The 23,045-nt window shown below is 32.0% G+C and overlaps 1 protein-coding gene across 1 annotated transcript; it reads left to right on the top strand.

Annotated features, from left to right (window-relative positions):
• The first annotated feature begins 838 nt into the window (after positions 1 to 838).
• On the top strand, positions 839 to 2,638 carry LOC117926676 (UDP-glycosyltransferase 73C4-like). The gene has a single exon (XM_034845889.1). The coding sequence runs from the start codon at positions 975 to 977 to the stop codon at positions 2,358 to 2,360; it is 1,386 nt and encodes a 461-aa protein (XP_034701780.1). The 5' UTR covers positions 839 to 974; the 3' UTR covers positions 2,361 to 2,638.
• Positions 2,639 to 23,045: the final 20,407 nt, after the last annotated feature.

Below are 23,045 nucleotides of genomic sequence, written 5' to 3'. Positions count from 1 at the left end.
TGTACTTTCAAATTTTAACATTTTTTTTTTCATTTTCAAGATATTTTTTCCACTTCAAAATGCAATAATATTAGTTATCCATTCTAATTAAATTTACAATTAATAGAAATTATCATTCAAAAAATTTAAAATTGAAAACACTAAAATAAAATTATAAATATGATTTATTTTCAATTAACAACATATAAATCATCATTTGAACTTTTAACAATAAATATTTATTTTAATATACTTATGTATGATTTTTTGACAAGGTGGGTTATAAGTTTATATCATAAAATAAATATTTTATCATCTCATAACAATTAATATTTTACAACATTATTTAATTACATGTAACGAGAATCTTCATATCAAATGCATAGGATCTTCTCCCATTAAAATATTAGTTAACCTGTTGGTGACCTGTTGAAGGAGTATTTTTTTATTTTAGGATCCTTTACACTTGTCATGCCTGTATTAAAAATTCTAAATATGAGGATGCTCACTGTATTTCTTCCATATAACTCATTTTTTCACATAAATATCTTAAAATATTTTAAATATTTATATATAATTTTTTTTTTAAAATTGTTATTTTTATGAAAAAAATGAAGATATTTTTATCAAAATATAATAAAAAAAATGAAGGGTTAGATTTCTAAAATTGGATTTTTAATGATACTTTTAATCTAATAATCCAAAGTTTTAAAAGGGGTAAATTTTTTAAAATTGTTTTTATAATTTACTTCACCATGCCCAACAGCCGTTCCATCTGCCGTTCCTTCTCCACTTCTCTGCAACTTATTTAAATTCTACTTTATTTTTGTTTCCAGAAAAGAGCATCTCATTGAAACTTTGTTATCGGCTTTGACTTACGGACTTGAAAGTGGAGTCCGCTACTCCTTCATATAGTTCGTAGTAGTACCAAGTGAAAACACTCTCCCCTCTTTACTTCTCTTGTTTCTAACGATCCCCACAACAACGGAAGCAAAATGAGTGGTGGGATTTTTGTGGTGACATCTACAGGCCAAGGCCATCTCTTCCCTTGCATTGAGCTCTGTAACCACCTTGCTTCCCGAAATTACCAAACTACCCTCGTCCTCCCCTCTCAGCTCTCCTCTTCTCTTCCTCCCTCTTTCCTCCAAAACCCTCTCCTCCGCCCCGCCCCAATCACAGCCCCTGCCCGTTTCATGGCCCCGGAAGCCGACCCCCTCCGCCAACAATCGGCCGCGGAGCTTGAGGCTTATCTCTCTTCCACATCGGATTCGGTTCGGATCCTCTGCGCGGTTGTTGATTTTCAGATGAGCTGGACCAAGGGTATTTTCTGGAAATTCAACATTCCAGTCATCGGATTCTTCACCTTCGGCGCCTGCGCCGCCGCCATGGAGTGGGGCGCCTGGAAGGTCGACGCCGGAAACATCAGACCCGGCGAGTCCCGTACGATCCCCGGCTTGCCGGAGGAGATGTGTGTTGAATACTCCGACCTCAAACGCCGACCTGGAGGGCCTCCACAGGGCATCGGCGGTCCACCCGGCCCGCGACCAGGCCGCGGAGGCCCGCCGAAGCCCGGCGACATGCCGCCGTGGGTTCCGGCGATAGAAGGATCGATCGGGCTGATGTTCAACACGTGTGACGATCTTGAGCGTCCATTTTTGGAGTACATGGGCAATCAAATGGGAATGCCAGTATGGGGCGTAGGCCCACTCTTGCCGGAACAGTACTGGAAATCCCTAAATTCCCTCATCCGCGACGGCCAAATCAGAGCTTCAAAACATGAGAGCAACTTCACAGAAGATCATGTGATCCAGTGGTTAGAATCAAGACAAGAACGATCGGTACTATACGTATCATTTGGGAGTGAAGTGAGTCCAACCACAGAAGAGTTCCATGAATTAGCAAGGGCATTAGAAGACTCCAACCCACCATTCATTTGGGCCATAAAGAACAGCTCCGAACTCGCCTTTCTAGATGAGCTGGAAAAGAGAGTGGGCAAAAGAGGACTAATAATAAGGGGATGGGCGCCACAGTTATTGATTCTAAGCCATAAATCAACTGGTGGGTTTGTATCTCACTGTGGCTGGAACTCGACAGCAGAAGCAGTAGGGCTGGGGGTTCCGATATTGGCGTGGCCGATAAGGGGAGATCAACACTACAATGCGAAGTTGGTGGTGAAGCACCTGAAGGTGGGGGCAATGGCAGTGGCGTCGGAGAGGGTTGGGAAGGAGGATATAGTGAAGGGAATAGAGAGGGTGATGGGAGATGAAGAGATGAGAAAGCGTGCGGGGATGTTGCGGAGGAGATTTGAGAGTGGATTTCCTGGGAGCTGTGAGGCTGCCTTTGAAGCTTTTGGGAAATTTATTAGCCAAAGAGCAACTTAATCATTTAAGTTACTAGTAATAAATAATTGTTGCATAAAGCTACTGTATTTGGAAGTGGTCCATGTATGATGATTGCTGTGTGGGAATACTTCATCCTTGTTTGTAAAATAATGCTTTAACTTCATACACTTTGGTATGATTCAAGTTGTAGCTAAGCCTTTGATAAGACTAGCTCTAAACACCTCTATTGTCATATGTTTAAGAGATAATAGACATCTTGATTACTGAGATTCTATTATTGGAGCAGTCTAAGAAGGATTAAATGATGTTCCTGTTTATTTCTAGTGTTTCCCTAACTTCACAGTTAGATTAAGAGATGTCAACATCTTAGATTCGGTTGTCCTTCATGTTAAGACCCATGGCTTTAAGTTCAAGGAAGGAAACGATCATGTTTCCATCATAACCAGGTTTGCCTATTAGAGCATGACCACAAGTATTGATCTGAAGCATTGTGCACCAGTCCCAAGGGTGAGACTATTCTCTTCCACTCAGATATGCTAAATAAGTCAAATTTCATAATCCCCAAAAAGATTAAGTGGAATGAGGTTGAGTTTCCTGAAACTTGGCATTTTGCTAATTCTGTTCCAGCCATAGAGCAAAGATCTGAAAGGATTGAACAAATTGTTTAATATCCTGATGGAGGAGGATATCTGATTTTCTCCAACTCTTTCCGTCATTCTAGTAGCCCTATAATTTCAGATTATGAGCCCTCTAGAGCTTCAAGTTCATCTATCCTAGTAAGAACTACTAGGATAGAAGAAGGATCCAGTTCAGCAAATCCTAAGAATATTAAGCTAACAGGTGTTAGAAGTCGCACCAATTTGGCCAAACCCTTTTACACGGAGGAAAAAGAGTCTACTCAAGAATCACATCAGGATGAATCTCTTAACATGTCTCCTACCTATTCCTAGATGATTAACACAGTAAGCCTAGATAATGAGGACTTTGAGATCAATAAGGATCTCTTAAGAAAAGACTTCTATTCTGAAGTCAATAAGGAAAGGAGAGTTTGGTTCTTTAGCAAGGTCCCTAAGGACATTAGAACCCTCTACCAAGAAGAATTCTATTCGTACTTAAGACAAGAAAAGAACATTAAGTATTGGATCTGGTTTGAACTCTTCAAACAAGAGGAATACCCAGATTACCCTGGTAAGCGTGTCAATACCACATCCACTAATACTAAGATATGGAAAACTAGTGATGATACTGTCATAGAATCCATCCACCCTCTAGAAGCTAAGATAGAAAAGAACATTAATGGCACCATAGTCAAAGCTTCACCTTTTAAGACTAAGCCAGAGGATAAAGGAACTACTAGTGCTGTTGACGTTAGAAGAATCATGGAACAAAACAACTACACTAACATGTTTCTTAAGACTATAGGCAATCAACTCAATAGGGTTGAGGAGATCATTGAAATACATGACCACATTAAGACTACATTTGCTAAGAAAGATAATAAGCCTTTATTTAAGCCTTTTGAATTTTCCAAGTAATTCCAAGAAAATCCCCATATTGATCAAGCTTTGATTGATAGGATAAGCCAAAGGTTAAGGATAGCTTAATTGTCCCTGAGACACCTCAGCCTTCTCATAGGAGAATCAATATGGTTAAAGGAGAAATTAGTTCTAAAGCAGAGGCTGGTGAACTAATTAAGATTTTTAAGGAACCTCCTAACCAGACTGTTATAAGGATTATCCATAACCAAGAACCATCAAGATCTAGGAATTACTACCCTAGACCAACCTTCCCTGACATGCAGTATGAGGAAAGAAACTAGTATACTCAAGCTTCATACACTAGTGGCACTATCTATGAATGGAACATAGATGGTATGACTGAGTATAACATACTCACTAAGCTTCAAGAGATGACCATGGTTAGCATAACCTATAAGTTAAACAATAGATTGTCAGACCATGATGTAGCTCAGACAATTGTTGTTGGGTTTACAAGTCAACTTAAGGGATGGTGGGATAACTATCTCACTTTTGAGGATAGAAATGGTATCTTAAAAGCCTATATGATTAATGAGGAAAATGAAGTGGTTAAGGACGAAAAAGGATAAGATATAGAGGATGCAATGACTACTCTAATCTATTCAATTTCAAGCACTTCATTGGAGATCCTACAAAGATTAAGGACAAGATTGCAAATCTCTTAACCAACCTTAAGTGTCTCAAGCTCCATGACTTTAGATGGTACAGAGAAATTTTCCTAACCAAAGTCATGCTAAGATCAGACTGTAACTAGTCTTTTTGGAAAGAAAAATTCATCTCAGGACTACCTAGACTTCTCTCTGAAAGAATTAGGATTAAGATAAGGGAATAGTTTAATGGACAAATCCCTCATGATAAGCTTACTTATGGAGAAATCATAAGCATTGTCACATCAAAAGAAATTAAATTGTGCAATGACTTTAAGCTTAAGCAACAGATGAAAAATGAACAAAGGATCTACAAGAATGAGTTTGGTTCATTCTGTAGCTAGTTTGGATTCAACAAAAAAGAAACTAAGCCTCTCTCTAAGCAACATAAGAAACAAGTAAGTAGAAAGCCTAGTAAGGAAAAGTTTTATCACAGCAAAAGAGGTACTCATGGAAATTATAGGATGAATGAAACCAAGCGTTTTAGGCACATTCAAAGAAGGATGAACAAAGAAGCCCAGAAAAAGCTAGAAGCCCTTTCACAATCTAAGAAAGATTGTAGGGTTAAGCAGAAAATTAATAACTTAAATGTCGTAGTAAGACTTAAAAGATATGCTTTGTAAAGTAATGTTAAACTCCACAGAGTCTGAATCAAGGACTGATTTAGATAATGAAGATGATATTAACCAACTAGATAGTAGTGGTGAGGAAATCTCAAGCCAAACTTCTAGTGACCAAGAAGAATGCATTAAGGGTAATTGTGATTGCCAACCTAAGACTATAAATGTCATAAGCCAAGATTAAGAACTTGTCCTAGATTTTTTAGGAAAATTGAAGATGAAAAAACTAAGCAAGATCTTTATGAAGTTTTTGACAAATCTATTGGTAAGCAAGAGATTAAGATTTCAGTAAATCCTTATAACTTAAATGAAATCTTAACAAGATTTAACTAGCAGTCTACCAAAGACATAACCATTAAGGATCTTTAAGAAGAAGTTAGACAGTAGAAGAAGGAAATTAAGGATTTAAGACAATTCATAAGCTTAGGTTTAAAAGACCTCCAAGAACAAATCAATAGGATTGTTGTAGGAAATCTTGTTGATAACTAGGAAAACCTTGAAGAGGTTCCAGAATCTTCACAAGCTAATGATGAAGAGGCAGATGAATACTTGAATACTGTTAGTAGGGTTATTTTCCAGAGGTGGGAAGTCTCCCTTACTATAGTTAAGAATAAATTTTCCATTGATATTGTTGCTTTGATTGATTCAGGAGCATCTTTGAATTGCCTACAATAAGGTCTAGTACCTATTAAGTTTTGTGAGAAAACTAAAGAAACTCTCTTTATAGCCAATGGTAAAAAACTTGCCATTAAGTATAAGCTACTAGATACTCACATTTGTAACCCAAGGCATTTGCATCAAGCAAACCTTCATTCTAGTTAAAGATCTTAAGGAGAAAGCTTTCCTTGGAGTCCCATTTTTAAGCTCCATCTATCCTATGTGGGTAGATGACCAAGGTATAAGAACAAAGCTCTTAGATAAGTAAATTCTTTTTTAATTTGCCAACCCACCTGATAAGAAAAGTATAAACACCTTAAGGGATCAGGTGATTACAGCTAAGGAAAACCATGTTAATCTCTTAAGACAGGAGATTAATCTGGTTAGAATAGAAGATCAGTTGAAAGTTAAGAAAACTCAAGATGCGATAGAAAAATTTAAGGATAAGCTTGTTGGAGAAGCTTGCTCTAACATTCCTAATGCGTTTTGGCACAGGAAACAACATGAGGTAGAGTTACCTTACGAGCCAGACTTTAGTGAGAAGAATATTCCCACTAAAACAAGATCTATTCAGATGAATAAGGAATTGTTAAGCTATTGTGATAAGGAGATCCAGGATCTTCTTGATAAGAAGTTGATAAGGTAATCTAAGTCCCCTTGGAGTTGTTCAACCTTCTATGTTTAGAAACAAGCCGAATTAGAAAGAAGAACACCTAGATTAGTCATCAACTACAAGCCTCTTAATGATACATTAAGTTGGATTAGGTGTCCTATTCCAAATAAGACCACCTTTGTGGTACCTCTTGGACATTATGAATGGTTCATAATGCCCTTTGATCTTAAGAATACACCCTCAGAATTCCAGAATATAATGGATGAAAACTTTAACCAGTTTTCTGTTTTCATCATTATTTTCATTGTTAAGTCCAGAGTCAAGACCCTACCATGTTTAGGCTTAGTCAATCCAGAAGCCTTTGAGATTGTTGAGACTGATGCCTCAGACATAGGTTATGGTGGGATTCTTAAGCAAAGTGTTGGTAACCTTGAGTTGTTGGTTAGGTATACTTTAGGAACCTGCAATACTACCAACTCATTCATAACACCATCAAAAAAGAGATTTTAAGCATTGTTTTATGTATTTCAAAATTTCAAGATGATCTTTTAAACCAAGGGTTTTTACTAAGAATTGATTGTAAATATGTAAATTCAATTTTACAAAAGGATGTTAAGAATATAGCTTTTAAGCATATTTTTGTTATATATCAAGCTATTTTAAGCAATTTTCCTCCAAAAGAAATAGGACAGAGCAGTAGCATCTCTGTTTAAGGAAGTAGAACTTCCTCCCCTCCTAGACAATCTTTCGAGGTAAATTCTCGAAGACTGTCAGTCAAACTAGATAATGTTGATTTTAGGCCTAACATTCCTCATCCTAGGTATGTTATGCAAGATTCTTCTCCTCCAACCTCGCCAACCCCCTCTCAAATGGTACCTCCAGATGAACCTCATCAATTAATGGTTATTGATGAAGTCACTAAACCCTTTCAAATAGACAAGGAATACCTTAGCAAATAGTTACATCTTTCAAAACATAGAGAAAAAAGAGAATGGTTTTTCTCTACAAAACTTACCACTCAAGCTAGACATATGTTTTGAGATGAATGGTACAAGTGCATGGAACAAAATAGGATAGATATTCCTCTGTTCACCTACCTTGAAATGTATGCTTCAAATAATAACCTCGACTACCCTTTCCTAGAAGTCAATACTCTACAAAAAGGACAAGTTTGGAAAACTACGTCCAAAACTATTGTTTCAAATCATCCCTCCTTAGAAGAAGTAACCATAACTGCTCAAAATATGGACGTGATAGCTTCACCGTTCAAAATTATAAATCCTAAAGATGATGAAAGAAGGACAGTAACTTTAAAAGACTATAAAAACCTTCAACAACAAAATAACTTTACTAATCAAATTCTAGGTACTATCTCCTTTCAGCTTGATAGGATGGAAGATAAATTAGAAGAACATCAAACCTCTCGTCAAATTATTACTCCACACTTTCTAGATAGAAATCTAGATAAAAATTGTCCAATTTTCAAACCGGTAGAAGTAGGTAATCATAAGCTTAAATTTTCAAATGATTCAAATGACTTAATGCAAACTTTAACAAATAAAATTGCACAATTAGATCTTTCAAATAGAGAGTCAACTTCAAATACAAAGTCTGTCAATATGATAGAAGAAATTACTCTTGAAAATGTAGAACAAATTCAGGCTATATTTGAGGAAAAGAACCCTCAAATAAATAGGATTGCTCATAAGTTCAAACAGCAAACCAGGACTAGGAATTATTATCCTAGACCAAAACCTCCTGATCTTCAATATGAAGAAAGAAGTCAAATAGTCCAATCAAAGTATGATGGAGATGACATCGATGAATGGAACATAGATGGTGTTAGTGATCATCAAGTCTTGAATATTCTTCAAGAAATGATCATGGCCTCCACAGCCTACAAATCCAGAGGAAACTCTTACTAGTCGATTTGTACACACATGATAGTAGGGTTTACAGGACAACTCAAAGGATGGTGGGATAATGCTCTCACTGAAGAAGAAAAAAGATTCATTCAAAATAGCCTACATGAATTAGGAAACCAGAATTCGGTTCATACCTTAATCTATGCTATAACCAAACACTTCCTTAGAGACCCAGTCTCTTTTCAATCTTGAAGTTCAGAGATTCTTCAAAATCTACATTGCAAGAAATTGAGTGATTACAGATGGTATAAGGAAATATATTTTGCCAAAGTACACTCAAGAACATATTGTAACCAACCCTATTGGAAAGAACGTTTTCTAAATGGGTTACCCAAAGTTTTTAGTCAAAGAATGCAAGTAAGAATCAAAGAGATGTACAATGGTATTATCCCTTATGATACTTTAACATATGGACAACTAGCAAACTTTGTTAGCCAAGAAGCATTAAATCTTTGTTCATTGATAAAAGTAAATGCTACCATAAAAAAGGACTTTAGATATGCTAAGAAAGAGTAAGGATCGCTCTGTGCCCAATATGGGTATAATATTCCTTTTTCTCCCTCAGCCAGACAAGAAAAGTTCTATAAGTCCAAAAAGAAAAGAACAAATAAGAAATGTTCAAATTTTAAAGAAGAACCCATTTATAGGAAACCTAAACATAAGAAACATTCAAATAAAAAATATCAAAACTTTTCCTCTAAAAAGAAGGATGAAAAAGACATTAAATGTTTCAAATGTGGCAAAAAGGGGCATATAGCTCCTAATGACGAAATAAAAATTATTTTAAAAGAAAATAAATTATAAAGCATAATGCTTTCTCGTTAGATGTATAAAATCCTATGACAAAAAATGGTATTTATCAATGTTTTTAGAATCAAACCGGTCATTTAATATGAAAAATTATCAGTTCACAGGTCATTGGTCAAACTGGTGGTCAAATCACGATTAAATTGGTGATGTCATAAATATATATTTTATATATTATTAAAATTAAAAAAAGTTAGTATTTATAAATATTAAATATTAAACATAACATTAAAATTAATAAATTATAATAAAAAATTAAGGCAATAAATATAAAACATAAAATTAAATTTAAAAAATGGAAGTTTAAGGTTTGAGATTTCACCTTCAATGCTTGACAAGACTGCTACTATTTTTTTTTTTTTTTTTTTGGGGGGGGGGGGGGGGGGAGACTGCTGGCGGGGGCAATGGTGGCAAAGACTGGTTTGTTGTGGGTGGGTGGGGAGGTCCGTCGGCAATATGTGTCGGTTGCTAGAGTGGCCATAAGGGGGGGTGATCGTTGCGCAGAGGGGAAGATGGTTTTCCAATCATCAAAATGATGTCATTTTGATGCTTTTGGCACCAAAACAACGCTGTATTAATGCTGTTAAAAAAAAAAAAATTGGTTGAATTGTTCAATTAGCCGGTTGGATCATTGATTTGCCCGATCTGATTCCGATTCAACTATTTTTCGGTCCAATTCATCGGATTGGACCAGAACTGTGACCGACCAGTCTGGTCCGATTTTTAAAACCATGGTACTTACAGGCTTTTTGCATCTAAAGAAAACATTTAATAGATATTAAGTTGGTAATGATATTGAAAACCTAGTTCCATTTGATTTGTTGGATAATCATCCTTCATTAATCACAAGCACAAAATTTAGACTTAATGAAGCAATTTGAAGATGCAATTCTTATAAAATTTTGTTAACCAAATCAAGCATACATGAACATAAAATAAAGAAAAATAAAAGATTTTTAACGTTGTTTGGCAATCAATGTGATCCCTACGTCTATGGAGTGCATCAACACTCGACAATCCACTAATCAAAACGAATGAGAAGGGTTACAATGATGAAACTCTCGAAAAAACACCTCTCAATTGCTACTGCACTTAAAAAAAAAAAACCCTAAATATAAAAGGGTTAAATATATAATAGGGGTAAACTTGTCAACCATTACATAAAAAAAATTTCGAACTATTCAATTCTTGACATTTTGAACAAAGTGCAATAAAATTGATTCAAACTTCACAATCCAACAAATTTCAATGTCACTTGGTTATATTGTAAAGTTGAAAAAGACCATGACTTATCTCATGGCAACTTTGGGTTACATTAACCCTACATTTCATGAGATAATTTAAGGTTTTTGTTTTTAAATTCACGTTGTAATGATTTAGAATTAAAATTGCATAAAAATCACAACTCCCAATCAATCCATTAAGTAGAAAATTTATGGTTATGATTAGTTGCTTTGTGATAGACATTCAAGACAAAGACAGTTAAAACAATATTATTTATGGCAAAATATTTGTCAATTGTTTTGTTTTTAAATTTATATGGCTTGAATATTCGGTAATATATTGATTTTATTAGTAATTAATTAAGTAGGTGTTTATTAAACCAACTTAATAACTTAAAGTGACTTAATAACTTAATTTAAGTCATTAAGTAAATTAAGCGTGTGTGGTAAAATAACTTAATAATATTGCTTAAAGTAAAAAACAACTTTAAGTAATAAGTAAAAATAATTAACTTATTTTTAAGTCCATATCTTTATTTTACTTTTTTATCTTTATTTGTCCTAATCACTTCAATTATTTATTTTACTACTTGAATACCTTCATTGTTACTTGATCTCATTTACCCTAATTATAATTTATGAGAATAAATATGTCAATTTGATTATTTAAAATAAATATTAAGTTAATTTTATCAAACAACTTTAATATTTAAAGTAAAAATTAAATAATAAGTTTTAAATTAGCAACTTGGCTATAATTTAATTTAAAATTAATTTAAGTCAATAAGTAATAAGTATCAAGTTCTACCAAACACTCCTAAAGTGTGTGACAAAATGGTTTGAATTAATATTACATTAAATTTATAACATTTTATTTATTAGACTAATATCGTCATTTTAGCCGCTTTATTTATTTATTTTTTCAACATATATATATATATATATTATATATATATATATATATATATTAGATTTATAAGTCTATCTATCCGTTCTAACTATCTAACTAATATATAAAAAGTACAACGAGTTGTATATTTTTTATACAAAAATATCATTCATTAATGTACCAACTATCAAAACACCTTTTAGCAATATGTCGAATAATTTATTGATATATTTTTATGTCTTCATGTAACTTGACTTATATGTGATTCTTTATCTACTTCTCTCATTTATCTATTTATTAATAAAATGGTATATTTTTTAAATAGTGAATGGTTAATACTATTTTAAGATTAATGATATTTAATTATTTATAAAATATCAAACTTTGTTTTAATTTTATATTTCTTTATATATATATATAAAATCACATATTATAATTACATAGATATTATTTTTGAAAAAAAATTATTTAAAAATAAATTATATTTATTTAACTATCTTATCATTAATTCATTTATTGAAGGTTAAGTAGGCTAATGTTGCAAGTTGTAGGGGAGTGAAGGCTGCAAGCCAATCAACCGTGGGAGTATGTTTGAGCAATATTGAAATGCCTCACTTAGTTGTACTTGGTAGCTAAATTTCCCTTGAAATTAGATGATTGCCATGATGATCTCTTCTATAGGGAAAAAGACTAGAATGAGGGAGTCTTCCCTTGTATCTCCCACAACATTGGAGTTTAGCTTGATTAGGTTAATCCTTTTTTGACCCTCTAATATTCTTTGGTGATAGTATTTTCCTAGTTTGCCTAATACCAACTTAAGAAAAGTATTAAAGGTTGAGTTCTTAATGGTTTCTCATGAGTTTGCTTTAGTGATTTCTTGGTATGATTTCAAATATTAAGAATTAAAAAATTCAACACTCTTAATGGTTCATGAATCAAAATTTGAAATGAGGGAGATATTGTTGGCATCTTAAATCTTAGATCTAAGCAATGGAAGTAATACCGTTTTTTTTTTTTAAATTGATATTTTAGGGTTAAAGTATTAACCTTTAGGTTTGGAAGTTCCTAAACCTTAACTTCCAAGTGTTGAAGATCACCTTGAAATTGTTGAAAGTCTCATAAACCCACGATCTTTCGCTCGATGACTCAACTTTGTTCTTGGCACACTTTCGGTGAGGAGGAAAGAAGGATGAAGTTTATGACTCTCTTTCTCATTGGATGGTGGAAGACAAAAAGTTATGGAAATCTTAACTCCTAAGAGGTATTTATAGGGTTCCTAACTGAACTTAAGTGACTTGAGCCTACATGGCTTGAGTCATTTAATCTAATCCAAATTTGGTCCTAATTGATTAATTAATCCAATAGAGCCTACTAATTAACCAATTAGCATAATCCAGAAACATTTTTTCACTTACCACTATGCAACCTTGCATCTAAAACACTCTTATGCACAAAAGTGAACTTAGAGCCAATATGATAATTATAACACGTGCTAACAAGGTATATGAGTTCAAAGTGGGGACTATTGGGATCTATAAGAGTATTGACTCCCTCAAAATCCAATTTTGAAGTTGATTCAACATCCCACTATAGAGAATCATCTAAACTCTAGTATCCTATGTAATAAAAACGAGACACTATGTGCTTGGGTTCATGACCAACTATCCATTGTGTTCAATCTTCCCATGAACTGGTGTCCATAGTCTAACAAGATAAAAGTTATCAATCTTTCAAGACTACCTCTACTATCTTTGAGTTACAGATCCTCCTATTGTTTGTTTAATTGATATGTCTCAGCTCTTAAAGAACCTATGTCAAATTCCACTTAAAGAACTATTATGATCATAGTTTCCGTGAACACACCTCATTAAGATCACCCAGGGGACACATTATCTCAATTCCATGAGATATCATGGTTCCTCTATTGAGAGTACCTATTGATATCGATTTCTATCAATAGTGACCAAATCTATAGGGAATATATATGATCAACTTACGATTTTTCTCATAGGTTAAAGTTATTGCTAATTTTAGTATAAGCTTAATATTCTCTCAAAGTTAAGAGACAATACAATAAAACAGCTTGGTGAGGTCATGACTACTTGATAACATTAAGTCATGACTCACCATAAGTCTTATATAATGTGTAACCATACACACTAGTGCACTTACCATGGGAAACCCATCCTGATAGCCAAGACTGACCATCCCTCCAATTAGGAGGTGGTGTACTATAGCTTCTAATGGATTGCCTAGACCTAAGAATCAATTGTGAACAAGTCATTTATTTGCAATGAATCTATGACTTAGATCTTTCGTGCAACTCCTAATGCACCTAAGTCACATACACTACAAAAGATGCATACAAGAATGTTCGTAAAGTGTAATGCATGGAATAAGATGGATAAAAGTAAAATTGGAATATCATTAAATAATGAATTCCAAATTTATTATATCATGTCATGCTTTTAAGGGATCTATCATAATAGATATGATCATTTGAAATGAGTTGAGTAAAGGGGAGAAATCTAATTAAAATGTACATGTTAAGTTCTAAATTGTTTTGGCCATTTGGAACTTAAGGAAATGCAAGGAGGAAAAGGAAAGAAGCTCAACTTGGAAGTTAACATGGATATTGAACTAAACAACATGATTTCAAACTCAAAAGATTAGTAAGCAAGAAGGATTGAGGCTTAATTCGAAATGCTCAGTTAATTTCAGACACAATGATTTGTGTGCAAAGTACATAGTTTCTTAAAGCTAACTAGAATGATGTTCTTTTTAAGATAATTGCACATGAGTGAACTATTTTAGCCTATATATGTGTTATTATCTCCTTTGGAATTAATGTTAGAAGTTAGTGAGTTTTTGTGTAGAATTGAGATGTTTTACAACTTTAACATAAATCCAATGATAAATAAACAAGATTAAGGGAAGAATTTGTTGGGACAAAACCTTTAAAAGTAAGACAAGATGTAACAAAGTTAGACTTGAGTTTCCATTTTATTTATCTATTGTATGCACTAACATTGATTTGAGCATTTAGACCTATATCACTTGCATTGTACATGACTTGGGTGCATTAGGATCCTTGCACAGAATATACAAATTATGAATTCCTTACAAGATTATAAGTAGTTCATAGCTAGTTCATGAATTTGGGTAATCTAGTAGAGACTGTAATACACTACCTCCTAATTGGATAATGATTTTTCTTGGTCATTGGGATGAGGTTCCCATGATGAGCACACTAGTGTGTACTGTTATACTTATGATATGACCTATAGTGAGTCATGACATAAGGTTGTTGAGTAGTCATATCACCAAGTTGTTATGTTGTATTGTCTCTTCATCTTGAGAGAATATTGAGCTTGTGCTAAAGTTAGCAATGAATTTGACCTACGAGTAAGATTATAAAGTAATCATACATCTCTTATGGATTGAGTCACTATTGATGGAAGTCGGTAGTAACAAGTATTCTTAATAGAAACACCATAGTATCTCATGAACTTTGAGATAGTGTGTTCCCTTGAGTGATCTTAAGAACATGTGATTAGAAAAATTGTGGTTGCAATAATTCCTTAAGTGGAATTTGACATATGCTCTTTTGAGTTAGGATATGACAATTGATCATATAATAGGAGGATCTATAAACAAAAGGATGATAGAGGTAGTCTTGAGAGGTTGATAATTTTCACCTTGTTAGATTACAAACTTGAGTTATTGTATCTTGTTATAATATACATAAGGTACCGAAGTGCAGTTGACTCTCTATAGTGAGTTTTTCAAGAAGTATGTTGGTTTTCAAGCCTTTTTGTAACATTTTTAATTTTTTTCCATAGATTGAGATGTAAGCTCCATTGTAGGAGTCTAGGGTTTAATTTTATGATGTAAAGTTAAATTTTTTATCATCTATGGAGGGTTACAAGAAAAGAATTCCTCATTGATGTCAATAAAGATTAGATATTTATTAGAGCATCATCCATGAAGCATCAAGGAGACTATGGTTGTGAAAAAGGCTGGATTTTTCCTTAAAAAAAAAAAAGATGAAGAAAGTGGTGGCTTGAGGCATTCTTAGCAGACATGAGCTTTTGCCTTTTTGAGCCACAGTTGGGGCTAATCTTAAGTGCATCTTGGGTTGGAAATTGGTAGCATCATGAGTGTCATCATGAACAACTTTTGCTTGCCACTATCAACATGAAATTGAAAGTTTTGTTTTTGTTTTTTTTTTTGTTTTATGTTTTTTTTTTTGTTTTTTTGTTTGTTCTTTTGTTTTTGTTTTTGTTTTTGAGATCCATGATAAGTTAGTAACCTCAACTTTGAATCAAAGTCAGGGCTTCCTTCTATGAGTTTCTTAGGGCATGATACATATGATTTTGAAGCTTAAGTAGTCAAGAATCTAACATTTCAAATGGTTCTCAAATCGGAGTTGAAACAAAGGAAATATGACTGACTAAAACAACACTACACAAAAGGAATGTTGTTGCAGGATTGAGTTTAGGTCAACTTCTTTTTTGTTATTTGGGCTTAATTTTGGGCCTCTTGTTGGGCTCAATATTTGGAAGTAGACTTGGAGGTGGCTTATGACAAGTTTTATTTGATTTCAAGAAGAATCTACCAAAATTATTAATCATACGATCCCTTAGGGCCATGAGAACTCTTTTTATTTATTTCCATATATGCTTTATATATGTCTAATTATATATGAATGTAAATGTACACAAATATGGATGAATGTAAATAATATGATTTTTTTTTAGTAATGCAATGGATAGATTTTTTAAAAAAAAATTATATTCTAAAGGATATTATTTATTAAATTTTTGATTAGTGTACATTAAAGAAATGAAACTTGTGAAACTAAATTAGAAAACAAAGTTTCCTTTATTAAATTATTCTAAAATATTTGCTTTAGAATTATTTTGATGAGAATCTTTACAAAATAAAAGTTCCTCTTTTGGATAAAATGTTTTCTAATTTTTATTTTTTAAATTTTAGAAATTTTTTTATTACAATAATCCTTAATTTGGAGAATAAATATTTTTTTTGAAAACTTTCAAGATGGATAATTTATCATTAAGGGAATTACTAAAATTTTTATTTTTGATAAATTTAATGAAATTAATTATATTGAAAATTAGAAGCTAGTTAATTTCAAAATCTAGTTATGGATAACTAGTTACTTGTTGATATTTGGAAGAACAATCACTTGTAGTAATGGAAAGCTAACAGATGGATTTCTTTGTAATGTTCTTTGTTGCACTCTCTTAGATATAAGATTTTAACATTTTAAGTGTAAATTCTTTTGTTGCACTTGAAAATACAATGGATGCTTTGTGATGCATTGATTTGTTGTTTTTTTTTTTTTTCAGTAGACTTGATATGTCCAGTTCTAGGAATGAAATAAGAGTGAATTTGCATAAAATTGAGTGAAAATCTTAAAAGAGAATTTCAATTGATCTACCCTAAGTTTATGATATTTGTTTGTGAATTTATCTTTCTAAATATTAACTTTTGAATTTCTACAAATATATACTTTATTTACTACCTAGTCATAAAAATTGAAAATTCTATTTTCATATTTGAAAATTCTACATCTCTTATACTTTGATAGAATGATCTTTGATTAAAATGTAACTGATTAGTATTAGAAATTTGATTGTATATAGTAAATCTTTGTGGAAATGACCTAGGCACTAAGCTAGCTAAAAAAAAAAAAATCCTTTTTAATTTCTTAAAAAAAAAAATTGTTTTGGTTTCAAAATTTTTTAGTATTAGTGGTATACATACTAGTTGAAAGAGTAAACAAAGCTGTCAAATGAATTTTTTAGAGAAAAAAAATCTTCATAAGTGGAGAAACCACTTAGGGTCTACCAATTTCAAACTCAACATAATGAGGTCTCTGGAGTCACTTATCAATTCAAAATCCATTTCTAATTCACCCTAGATTTTGAACTTAAAGGTTGTTTTTGTATTGCAAGCTCCAAATCAATTCAAAATGAGTTCTAAACTTTCAAAGTCAGCTCAAAATATGCAAGGGGCATTTAAAGCTTATAAAATTTTGGATTTCTGTGATAATTATGTTGTAATTTTGATAAATGTGGCCAATGAAAACATGCCACTAGTTATGATTATGAAAATGCTATATAAACTCTTAGTTTTAAGGTTTAAGGGAGATTTTTTGAAAGATTTTGAGTTTTTTCTGATGACAAAGAATGATTAGATTTTTTATTTTTTATTTTTTATGCTTTTTAATTGTGACATGGTTTTAGTTTCTTTTGATCCAATACATACCTTTTTCTATATTATGGATTGTGTGAATGACAACACTTAAGGTTAGAAACTATTACGAATAATCGGTAAACAAAATTAGCAATGGGTAAACAAAATCAACAATGAGTTTGATGAATGATTTAAAGTAATAATAATGGGATTGAAATATGCTCTATGTTATTTAGGATTAGTAGATGGTATGGTAGCGTTTTACTAGATACCAGTGATTCTTAACAACCCTTAAATTGCATTTGGTACTAAATAAATTAAAATTAAAAAATTGAATTTTCTTTCATTTTCAATATATTTGCATTTAAATATTATACATATTTTATTAATAAAATTTAAAATGTTAGTACTTTTATACTTATGCATGATATAATTTGATAATATCAAAGATAAAAAAATAATATTATTTATTTATATATATATATTTTAAAATTTTATAATTATTATTAATTTTAATAATATATAAATTATATATTTATGACATCATCAGTTCAACCACGGTTCAACCATCAATCTAACCATTGAATTGTGAACTAGTAACTTTTTAGGTTCAATGATCAGTCCAGTTTTAAAAACATTGCTTTTTAATACTCTTTCAAGTCACATTCTGTTAGCTAAGGGCATTGAAATAGGTAGAGGTTGAAAAAAAGTCCAATGGGGAGCATCTAGAGGGGAGTTGAATGAGTGATTTAAAAATTTTCAATAGAATTTATTTGTTATACCCAATTCTTTTACCCTATGAGATGTTAGGGATAATATTTCCTATCAATTATAGGCAATTCAAACATAATATCAAATATAAAAGATAAAAACAATGAGACATAAGATTTTTATGTGGAAAACTCCAACATTAATTGTGGAGATAAAAAACCATGAGGTTTAAAACCTATTAATCTAAATCTACTATACGAATCAAGTTACACATATTTACCTAATCGCTTTACCTTAAAGGCTTATTGTCTAGCACCTATAACTTAATTCACGTCCACGACGCAATAACCTTCAATTGCTCTAGTAGATCACTTCAGCTTCACCGAAGGGATGAAGGTCTTCAACCCAAGGTTTAAAGATCAAATCCTTGAATGAGAAATCGGGAATGGTGTGACACTTTAGGCTTTCTCTCTGGGAAACCCTCTCTAGGGAATATGTGATCTTTTTTCAATCATTTAACGATCTCTATATGATCTCTAACCCTCAAGGGGTTAATAGAGAGGTATTTATAGGCAAAATCGCAAAGAGTTTTGGTTTTGGAAGAGTTCTAAATCAAATTTACGTGAAAAATCTGGATAGAATCTACACGATCCCTCAAGCCAACTTACCTACTGCTTGAGTGCCTTGGGCGCTTGAGCAATCTTGAGCACTTAAGCGCTCCAGGCTGCTTGAGTGGTCTTGCCCTTTTTCAAAAATCAATTTTAAAACCTTTTAAGTTCAAAACTAAACCAATCCTTTTAATACCTCAATGTAGCCTAATTTTCCACAAGCCAAACCTCTTTAGATATACCTGTAACTTCATGGTTGTACGAACAACAACACTTGATTTTCATTGGAGAGCAAGTCAAGTCTAAAAATACTTCTATGACCAAACTTTAAAAGTAACAAAATTGTCACAATCCTTTAGGTTTTAAATATCAATTTTAAAACCTTTTAAGTTCAAAACAAAACCAATCCTTTTAATACATCAACGTAGCCTAATTTGCCATAAGCCAAACCTCTTTAGATATACTTGTAACTTCATGGTTGCAGGAACAACAACACTTGATTTTCAATGGAGAGCAAGTCATTATCTAAAACTACTTCTATGACCAAACTTTAAAAGTAACAAAATTACTAACATATAAACAAGACTCAATGTCCTAACAAAGGTAATTGCCAACCTTTCCACTTCTAGGATAGTGAGAGATACAAAATCTTTCCAAGGATATATAGGGTTTATAAGAGGTTTATTCAAGGATTTATCAGTATAATTAGACCATTGTGCCCATTGTTTACTAAAGATGAACCTATTGAGTGGATTAATGAATTCCAAGAGGTATTTGAGAGGCTTAAGCTTTTGCTTATCACCACACCTATGATGTAGCCATCATACTAGTGTTATCCTTTGAGTTGATGTGTGATGCTATTGATTAAGTCATATGAACCATACTTGGGCAAAGAATGGACAAGAAGCCCCATGTGATCTTCTGTTCTAATAAATCTCGAGATAGTACCAAAATGAAGTACTATTCCATAATGGAAAAAAACTCCCATCAATGTTGTTCACTTTTGTATAAGCTTTATCCCTACCATATAGGTTCACTTATTCTGGTGTTTAATATCTACCATTTAGCCTTGAAGTACCAAAATGCCAAGCATAGGCTGGTCAGGTAGATCTTTTTACTATAAGAGATTCATTTGATCAATAAGCATAAAGAAATCTATAATGTAGTGGATGATCACATTTCAAGGTTATTATTTAAGGAGAAAGAAGAGTTAATTATCATAAATGATGACTTCTCGGATAAACAATTACTACTTGCCTATGTAGTGCCCTAGTCTGCGCACATCTCAAGATTAGAGTGCCAAAGATTGAAAATGTATCTTTCAAAATTTAGGAATTTCTATGGAATGATCCATGTCTTCAAATGTTGCCTTGATAATATTATTACAAGGTATTCTCTGTTAGTTACCTCCCTATTAATATTCTTGTTGGTCTAGTATAGGGATTTTTTCAACTCACCATGACTTAACGTATTTATATTTTCAAAACACAGAGAAGAATAAATTAATAATGTTTCTGCATATATTTCATAAAAAATAAAAATAAAAATTTGCACATAACTTATGGTATTTTCGGAAAGATTATTTCTCTAATACCCAATTTCTTTATATTTTAATTGACCAAAAAGCTGCATTAGTACCAAAGTGATCCTTTATGGCATTAGGTAGCACATTCAAACAAGTACACTTCAATAAAAACAATAATATTTCAATTAAATCACACACTTTGAATTTTTCATTTTTATTATGATGGTATTAATGGTATTTATTAGTTACAAGCATTAAATTGGAAATGATTTATCAAATAATAAATATAATTATGTATGTTTTACATGAAAAAAAAATGGAGAAATAGTGATTTGAGATTTTAAGATGCTGCAAATTTTTTACTTTTTGAAAAATATTTGAAGACTAAAAATTTTCTAACAGCTTAAAAACTACAAATTACATTATTATTATTATTATTATTATTATTATTATTATTATTATTATTAAAAGCAACTTTATTAAAGAATCTTTATGAATCCACTAAATAAAAGGTCCAAATGAGTTTTGAAAGTATCTAAAATAATGCTTAATAGGGGAATCTTAAATTTTATTATATTTAATGAAATTAATAAATAGACGCTCTAGTGATCATAATAATCCTTTTATAAAAATATAAAAAATTGTAAAAGACCGATGCTCTTGCCAAATAATAATAATAATAATAATTATAAAACATACTATAAACTTTTATAAGCTAAGGTTTTGTTTGACAACTATTTTGAGAATAATCTTCTATTTTTTATAACAAAAAAAAAAAAATGGAGAAATACGTTTAATAATTGAAAACTTGTTTTTTTTTTTTTCTCAAAAACAGAAAATACGATGTTTTAAAATATATATTTTTTGTTTTTAATTATTTTTTAGAACTATTCTAAAAAATAATTATACAAGTATGATAATTAAAAATAAAAATTTAGACATTAAAATTATTTTAAAAACATATTTAAAAATATTAAAAAATAAGTTAAAAATATTTCAGGTTTCCAAGTAGACTTTTGTTCTATAAAATGTCATAAAATAGTTTTCAAAAATTATTTTAAAAAACAGTTAACAAATACTCCCTAAATAATTTTTTTTTTTAAAAATAAACAATTCAAAGAATTCAATAAAACTAGCATTATTTTATTTCATTTTAATTTGATAATTTTGATAAATCCAGACAACCAAGATTAATATATGAAATATGATATTACATATTTCCATGCAGTTCATCAATTTGATTTTTTAAAATAGAATGTAATTTATAAATTATTTTTTTTATTTTTATTAATAAAAAATTACAAAAACTAATTGATGTAAACTATTTCTTTTTATTTTTATTTAAAAATAAAAACTTACAGGAAGTGATTGATGACGTGGAAATATAACAAGAATATGTTAATTTATGAGTAGGTAGCCTTCCTCTCTTCAATCTGCTTCTCCAAGAAAAGCAACAGACTCCCCTTCTCTCACATTCTCTCATTTTCCCTAAGTGAGTGATGGAGAGATAATAGTTTTCTACTTGAGGAAGAAGATTGATTATCAACCATTGCCACCGAACAAGATAATAGAAGTCAATCTCTATGCTTATGATCCTGATGAACTTGCAGGTTTCTTGTTTCCATATTCAAGTTCTACTGCTTCTTTATATATTGTTAGTACTCTTGCTCTTTTGATTGTAATGATCTTGTGAATGAGTATTGAATCAGACGTAATACGGGCGGTCGTTTATTTTTGGTTAAGCAAGTTTAAATGGTCTGCAAAGATGTCATGAACTAAGGTTTTAGTAGAGCTTTACTTCTCTTTAGTATTATTTGCAGATATGAATTGATTTTTATTTCTATTGATTTTACTCAGCGAGATACGAGCCCTCCGGGAATGGTGAATGGTTCTACTTCACTCCAAGGGACAGGAAATATCAGAATGGGCAAAGTCCCGATAGGTCAGTCGGAGATGGATATTGGAAGGCCACAAGAGCTGATAAAGAGATCAAATTTAACCATGGAAAGGTGGGGTACCGGAAGGCTTTAGTCTTTCTACCGAAGAAGCACTTCTCACGGAGTCAAAACCAACTGGATGATGCATGAATTCAGAGTTGCTGAACCTCTAAAGCCTCCAAGAAGAAGTGGTGTCAATGATATGAAGGTATATATTAAGTCCTTTTTTCATTTATTCTATATTGTATGTCAAGAGGCTTCTGCAGATTAATATATATCATGACTTTTCTTGTTTGTTTGTTTGTTTGTTTTTTTGCAGTTGGATGGCTGTGTTCAATGCAGAGTCTATAGGAAAGGTGAAAGGATCTCCGAAAGATCACGTTATGAGTCTCGGCTTGATGAATCAAGCTCATCAAGCCCTAAGATTCCAAGACTTGAGCTTAACCCTAATCCTAATGAGGCCAATAATCCATGAGGAGCAGTACTATTACAATAGCAGCCAGATGCCTCTCCAAACCCAACAGCCACAGCCCAGCACTGAAATATTCCAAACCCCTCAAGAAACATGCCACTGCCCACTCAGTCTATATACTGTATTGGGAATGAAGTTGGAGGTCAGGGTCTAGATAACTTTGATATAATGAATGAGGCCTTTGGCAACAGCAGTCTTGATGCAGGGAATAATATTAATTTTGGCGATGTCCCTGACTTGGATGCAACTATTGATTTTGGCAACGTCCCTGGGTTCGATTCAACTGATTATGGAAACCGGGGTTTGTATGCGATGACTGATTATGGCAAC

This window comes from Vitis riparia, chromosome 2 (assembly GCF_004353265.1).
Source record: "Vitis riparia cultivar Riparia Gloire de Montpellier isolate 1030 chromosome 2, EGFV_Vit.rip_1.0, whole genome shotgun sequence".
NCBI classification, from domain to species: domain Eukaryota; kingdom Viridiplantae; phylum Streptophyta; class Magnoliopsida; order Vitales; family Vitaceae; genus Vitis; species Vitis riparia.
The sequence above is the reverse complement of the archived record's forward strand: the minus strand, read 5'-3'. Positions and strand labels throughout refer to the sequence as shown.

Bases quoted from the DNA above. Each gene is read 5' to 3' on its own strand.
- LOC117926676 (XM_034845889.1), top strand. From the start codon at position 975: ATGAGTGGTGGGATTTTTGTGGTGACATCTACAGGCCAAGGCCATCTC.